This window comes from Nansenia antarctica (assembly GCF_963989245.1).
Source record: "Nansenia antarctica genome assembly, chromosome: 16".
Lineage (NCBI taxonomy): Eukaryota > Metazoa > Chordata > Actinopteri > Argentiniformes > Microstomatidae > Nansenia > Nansenia antarctica.
The window spans coordinates 29,292,932-29,300,431 of NC_137686.1; the positions used below are offsets into that span (position 1 = coordinate 29,292,932).

Sequence of the window (7,500 nt, forward strand, 5' to 3'; positions counted from 1 at the left end):
CTCTGGTGTGTGTAGCAGCTTCAGCTAGCTGGCTGGAAACTTCTAGGGGTGCGTTCGTAAACACGCTCTGAGAGCGCCGGAGCGCACGCTGGCTTCGATGTCACAGAGCGACCGAGTCGTTCGATTGGACGAGAGGCGTTCCGCGAGTGCTGATCGGATTTCCAGAGCGTGTTTACGAACGCACCCAGCCAGCTTTAGCGAATTGTATTCAAAGGGAATTATTTTCACCGGACAATATGTCCGACGACTTTTCAATTTGTCGGACTTCACCAAATTTTACCGGACAAAGACCGGTAATTGCCGGTTAACGGAAACCCAGGTGTGTGTGTGTCTCTATATGTGTGTGTGTGTGTCTCTATGTGTGTGTGTGTGTGTGTGTGTGTGTCTCTATGTGTGTGTGTGTGTGTCTCTATGTGTGTGTGTGTCTTTATGTGTTGTGTGTGTGTCTCTATGTGTGTGTGTGTGTGTGTGTGTGTCTCTATGTGTGTGTGTGTCTCTATGTGTTGTGTGTGTGTCTCTATGTGTGTGTGTGTGTGTGTGTGTCTCTATGTGTGTGTGTGTGTGTGTGTGTGTGTGTCTCTATGTGTGTCCAGAGAGGTGTCTGTATTAGAGGTAGCGTGCACCTTTGATATAAGCCTAGAGGAAGCCTTCATGACTAAGGTCATGAAATACCAGCAGCTTGTAGATACCATCTCAGAGCTAGGCTATAGGTGTACGCTATTAGTCTTTATATTTGGCAGCCTTGGACATGTGCACAGATTGGTTGTCAGAGGACTACGTCTACTGGGAATGTCCAAGGGAGAAGCAAAAAGGCTCAGCAAGTATTGCTCTGTCTCTGCGATTATTGGCAGCCGCCATATATGGCGGAGACGGTGTTACTTGTACCCGTGAGTCTTGTCCTGTTGTATGTGAAAGACATTGTCCATGTCTGTTTGTGAATGCATCCCATCTGTGCCCTCAGTATTTGTGTCCCTGTATACTTGTTTCTATGTGGACATAAATAAATGATTAAAATGTGTGTGTGTGTGTGTGTGTGTGTGTGTGTGTGTGTGTGTGTGTGTGTGTGTGTGTGTGTGTGTGTGTGTGTGTGTGTGTGTGTGTGTGTGTGTGTGTGTGTGTGTGTGTGTGTGTGTGTGTGTGTGTGTGTGTGTGTGTGTGTGTGTGTGTGTGTGTGTGTGTGTGTGTGTGTGTGTGTGTGTGTGTGTGTGTGTGTGTGTGTGTGTGTGTGTGTGTGTGTGTGTGTGTGTGTGTGTGTGTGTGTGTGTGTGTGTGTGTGTGTGTGTGTGTGTGTGTGTGTGTGTGTGTGTGTGTGTGTGTGTGTGTGTGTGTGTGTGTGTGTGTGTGTGTGTGTGTGTGTGTGTGTGTGTGTGTGTGTGTGTGTGTGTGTGTGTGTGTGTGTGTGTGTGTGTGTGTGTGTGTGTGTGTGTGTGTGTGTGTGTGTGTGTGTGTGTGTGTGTGTGTGTGTGTGTGTGTGTGTGTGTGTGTGTGTTACCAGGGTCAGCTGGACCTCCTGAGGAGCAGCACAGGACTCCTCTACAGGATGAAGGAGCAGACAGCCAGGTAACTGTCAGGACACAGCTAGCACATGTATATATAACATGAAACAGTTAGTAAACAGTTAGAACATGAAACAGTTAATAAACAGTTATAACATGAAACAGTTAGTAAACAGTTATAACATGAAACAGTTAGTAAACAGTTATAACATGAAACAGTTAGTAAACAGTTATAACATGAAACAGTTAGTAAACAGTTAGAACATGAAACAGTTAGTAAACAGTTAGAACATGAAACAGTTAGTAAACAGTTAGAACATGAAACAGTTAGTAAACAGTTAGAACATGAAACAGTTAGTAAACAGTTAGAACATGAAACAGTTAGTAAACAGTTAGAACATGAAACAGTTAGTAAACAGTTAGAACATGAAACAGTTAGTAAACAGTTAGAACATGAAACAGTTAATAAACAGTTAGAACATGAAACAGTTAGTTGCTGTTCCTTTCTCACAAGGTCTTTGTTTCCGTGTTATTTCAATTTGATCAAGAATAATGGTGAATCTGGGCCGGTAACCACGGTAACCATGACAACCCCAGATTTGTTTAATCACGCCACTAACAAGCCTTTGAATTGACTTGTTTTTCAGTCTTGTTGTTGTTGTTGTTGTTGTTGTTGTTGTTGTTGTTGTTGTTGTTGTTGTTGTTGTTGTTGTTGTTGTTGTTGTTGTGACGTGAGTGAAATAACAACCGTAGTAGTGTCAATGAGTTTTGTTGTTGTTCAACTATGGCTAGACCCTCTCCTAATGTGTGCTGGAGTGCAGCCAACCACAGCGCTTGAAAAGACCTTGTTTTTGTCACCCTGGTCACGGAGGAGGCGGTTATCGCACTTCACCGCTAACGTCCATTTCCTCCTCTCTCGCCTTTTGCAGCGTTCCGTAGCCTCAGTTCTCAGTAGGTGAGGAATAGAGCTCTGTAACACGACTGACTAGAGGCACCACAGACATGCCTAACAGCGATTGACTTCCTGTTAAATTCTGTGTGGGAGAGAAGAGACTGTCTTGTTTTTTTGCCCTGTGTGCTTTTCTTTCTCAAGCCGCACTTGTTTAAGATGCACCCCCCCACCGAGACCCCCGAAAGCGCATACTTAAACAGGCCTCTCGGTTTTCACCCTTCATTCATCTGTACAGACGGCTCTTTCAGACCGAATTCATCACAATGCATACACAAAGCTTGGTTGAATTAATTGATGAATTGAGTCCTGAAGTTTGGCCTTCCCTGTCCAGATTTGATATGATCCCGTGTGTTTCCTTCTCCTCCTCACTGTGAGTGCAGTGTTGAGTGGTTGAGTGTGTGTGTGTGTCAGAGCCCACAGACGGCTGCTAAAGGCCAACCCTGCAGAGTCCCCTGCAGAGAAAATGCCACTGCAGGATTAGAGCAGATTAAAGGCTCTTTTCATGCAGGGGAAAGTCGTGAGAATAGCAATAACACCTAGTTAGTTGAGGGCCTGACTGGTGTTGCCTGGTGTTGCTGACTGTTCTGAGTTCTGACTGGTCTGACTGTTCTCTCCTGTTAGGGAAATATTTAATATTTAATTATCTAAATAGAAAATAGAACAAGGTAGCCTGGTTTCTTCAGATTGTATAGAAACGGTTATTTAATTATCTTTTGCAAAAGGAGAAACAGTTTACAAGCATGACAGAGAAGGTCTGACAGTCAAACGTCCTCAGAGAAGTCCAGACACAGAGGGACGTATGTTTATACACTCAGGTAACACACCTGTCCTCAGGTAACACACCTGCCCTCAGGTAACACACCTGTCCTCAGGTAACACACCTGTCCTCAGGTAACACACCTGTCCTCAGGTAACACACCTGCCCTCAGGTAACACACCTGTCCTCAGGTAACACACCTGCCCTCAGGTAACACACCTGTCCTCAGGTAACACACCTGTCCTCAGGTAACACACCTGTCCTCAGGTAACACACCTGCCCTCAGGTAACACACCTGTCCTCAGGTAACACACCTGCCCTCAGGTAACACACCTGTCCTCAGGTAACACACCTGTCCTCAGGTAACACACCTGTCCTCAGGTAACACACCTGCCCTCAGGTAACACACCTGTCCTCAGGTAACACACCTGTCCTCAGGTAACACACCTGTCCTCAGGTAACACACCTGTCCTCAGGTAACACACCTGTCCTCAGGTAACACACCTGTCCTCAGGTAACACACCTGTCCTCAGGTAACACACCTGTCCTCAGGTAACACACCTGTCCTCAGGTAACACACCTGTCCTCAGGTAACACACCTGTCCTCAGGTAACACACCTGTCCTCAGGTAACACACCTGCCCTCAGGTAACACACCTGTCCTCAGGTAACACACCTGTCCTCAGGTAACACACCTGTCCTCAGGTAACACACCTGCCCTGAGATAACACACCTGTCCTGAGAGCTAAGCTAAAATAAGGAAGGAGAGCTAAGCTAAGCTAAGGAAGGAGAGCTGTTTCTCTCAGTAGGATGAAGGCTGTTCTGACTGGTGTGACTGTTTCTCTCCTCAGTAAGATGAAGGGGTCAGACAACCAGGAGAAGCTGGTCTACCAGATCATCGAAGACGCAGGAAACAAAGGTTGGTAGATCACTGCTGGTGGTGTTGTTGTTGTTGATGTTGATGTCAGGGATGTTGTTGGTGTTGTTGATGTTGATGTCAGGGATGTTGTTGTTGTTGTGGTCAGGGATGTTGTTGTTGTTGTTGATGTCAGGGATGTTGTTGTTGTTGTGGTCAGGGATGTTGTTGTTGTTGTTGATGTCATTGATTGATTGATTGAAAACTTTATTAGAAGATTTGCAGAAGTAGGTACATGAAAGTACATATTACATACAAGGTCAACTAACCGGATAAAAACCCAAGAAAGCCACTGGCTTATTTCAATTGGGGTCCTTGATTCTCAATTCATCGTTATCGTCAGGGATGTTGTTGTTGTTGTTGTTGTTGATGTGGTTGCGGTCAGGGATCTGGAGCAGAGACATCAGGGGGCCATTCCACTAAAGGTGGATCAGTATAGCGGCGATATAAATAAATGCGGCGCTCAGGCAACTCGAGATTGGAATTCAAGCCTCAGGTGATTCCTCGAACGAGGATCAGGCTTGTGTCATCAGTGTTCACAGAAGACAGGCTTACAAATCTTCGATACGGGCGCGTGCACGCAGACATAAAGAGCCCAGAAGAGTCGAAATGAAGATACTCCACTCTGCAGGCGTACTACATTTGCGCAGCATTCCCGAATTATTGATCTTTATGAAGACGGAAAAATAAGATGTAAAATAGTGCAATACTGCCGCAATTAACAAGGCGAGGGAAATGGTTTGGCAAGAAATTGCTGACCGATTAAATGCGTAGGTCATACTAGCCCCAGTTACGGTTAGATGTTCATATTTGAATAAATGAATATTACTACTGTGGTGATATCAGCAGCAGGCTACAAACCGTCATATCGCCACAATGGCCTAGTGGTATCGACCGCTGCCACAGGATTTATTCATCATTTTTAGACGGTGGTTCGAATCCCTCTTCCGACACACTTTTTACTGCAATTTCGTTGTCTGAATCTAATCTAAAATCTCATCTAAAAAAGTATGTAGGCTATAAAATTATGGTGCAGGCTAATTTACAAGAACTGACACGATTACAATGGTGTTTGAAGCCTTTGCATGAAATCTTCGGTTAAATGTAAAAAAAAAAAGACTTAGTCAAGTCTCGAACTCGCAACCTTTGGGACTCCAGCCGGCTGCCTTAACCACTGCGCCAACAGCAATGCAAGCTGATAGACATACCTATTCATTTTATTTTATTTAATTTTTTACACTTTTTAATTCAAAATATCTAGTTATCTATCACACAATCAAACTATCTATCGATCGATCACACTTTCAAATTATCAAATTATCTATCTATCACACAGTCAAACTATCTAATCTATCTATCTCGTGTGAAGTGGGAACTAATATTTCCTAAAAGACACATGAGGAACTGTCGTTCGGGGTTTAGTTTCCGCCTGTGAGCCTTTTTTGACGCGCGTCTTACTATTCATAGCTTTCATGTGACGTCACAGCATAGTGGAAACGCCCACCTGACGGGCAAAAGGCACTTTTTGCGGGCAAAACCCACGGGCAAAACCCACTTTTTGCGGGTTAATAACTTTGATTTCCCGTGGGTTAGGAAAATAATTCCAACGTGTCCGGAAAGAGGAGAAGCCAGGGAATCGAAAAGTTTTTGAATGGAGTCGATCCTCCACTCCTATCACCGTGGACACAGGAGCGAATTCCCGGGTAGAAATATCCCCTCGACCCGCTGTCAGCGGGAGTTCCGTCCAGCAGCGGTAGAACTCCCGAACGCCCGGTTGATCGAGTTTCGTATTAAAAGTATATCTTCTCGGGGTGTCAGCGAGGTGGTTAAGGGCTCAAAATGACCGTATACTGATGGTGAATTTAGCAATAATAGTATTGTATTTGTACCACCTCCATAACCGGTGTTATTCACGGAGAAAGCCGGTCAAGGACGCACCTTTTGCGGGATAATAACTTTGATTCTCCGGGGGTTAGGAAAATAATTCCAACATGTCTGGATAGAGGAGAAGACATGGAATCGAAAAGTTTTTGAATGGAGTCGATCCTCCACTCCTATCACCGTCGTGTATCTTGATAGTTCTTCGAAGATGGGTGAGGTGGTCTAAATAGTAGGCAGCCGGTAAATCGCCATGTTGAGCGATGTTGCTATGATACTTTTTGCCCGTCGGGTTGGTGGTTGCTAGGGAAGAAACCACGTGACTGAAAGCTATGAATAGCCAGTGTTTTAGCCTGGTCGGGACTCAGAAGGAGCTCAACCAAGCAGCGAATTTTTTGAGCCACATTGATGGCACCGAACGCAAGCTAACATTTTCGAGGCTTAGAACTTTATCGAGCTTCGTGGAATACCCCCCAGGTATAAGGTTGTGGGTGTGGTCATGTTGCGGTCATGTTGTGGTCATGTTGCGGTCATGTTGTGGTCATGTTGTGGTCATGTTGTGGTCATGTTGCGGTCATGTTGCGGTCATGTTGTGGTCATGTTGTGGTCATGTTGTGGTCATGTTGCGGTCATGTTGCGGTCATGTTGCGGTCATGTTGTGGTCATGTTGTGGTCATGTTGTGGTCATGTTGTGGTCATGTTGTGGTCATGTTGCGGTCATGGTGCGGTCATGTTGCGGTCATGTTGCGGTCATGTTGCGGTCATGTTGCGGTCATGTTGCGGTCATGTTGCGGTCATGTTGCGGTCATGTTGCGGTCATGTTGCGGTCATGTTGTTGTCATGTGGTCATGTTGTGGTCATGTTGTGGTCATGTTGTGGTCATGTTGCGGTCATGTGGTCATGTTGTGGTCATGTGGTCATGTTGCGGTCATGTTGTGGTCATGTTGTGGTCATGTGGTCATGTTGTGGTCATGTTGTGGTCATGTTGTGGTCATGTTGCGGTCATGTGGTCATGTTGTGGTCATGTTGTGGTCATGTTGCGGTCATGTTGTAGTCATGTTGTGGTCATGTGGTCATGTTGTGGTCATGTTGCGGTCATGTTGTGGTCATGTTGTGGTCATGTTGTGGTCATGTTGTGGTCATGTTGCGGTCATGTTGTGGTCATGTTGCGGTCATGTTGCGGTCATGTTGTGGTCATGTTGTGGTCATGTTGCGGTCATGTTGTGGTCATGTTGTGGTCATGTTGTGGTCATGTTGCGGTCATGTTGCGGTCATGTTGCGGTCATGTTGTGGTCATGTTGCGGTCATGTTGTGGTCATGTTGCGGTCAGGGATCTGGAGCAGGGACATCAGGTATAAGAGCAACCTGCCGCTGACGGAAATCAACAAGATCCTGAAGAACCTGGAGAGCAAGAAGCTGATCAAGGCTGTGAAGTCTGTCGCTGTGAGTCACCTCCACCTAACACCCCCTAACACCACCCTAACACCCCCCTAACACCACCT

At 45.7% G+C, this 7,500-nt stretch overlaps 1 protein-coding gene across 1 annotated transcript in view; it reads left to right on the top strand.

Moving 5' to 3' along the window:
- The window catches only part of polr3f (polymerase (RNA) III (DNA directed) polypeptide F), a 17,699-nt gene that overhangs the window by 4,892 nt on the left and 5,307 nt on the right, over positions 1 to 7,500 (top strand). Inside the window, exons 4-6 of the mRNA XM_080546676.1 lie at positions 1,496 to 1,560; positions 4,056 to 4,123; positions 7,329 to 7,441. Of these exons, the coding sequence (XP_080402802.1) occupies positions 1,496 to 1,560; positions 4,056 to 4,123; positions 7,329 to 7,441 (246 nt within the window). The remainder of the gene's footprint in view (positions 1 to 1,495; positions 1,561 to 4,055; positions 4,124 to 7,328; positions 7,442 to 7,500) is intronic.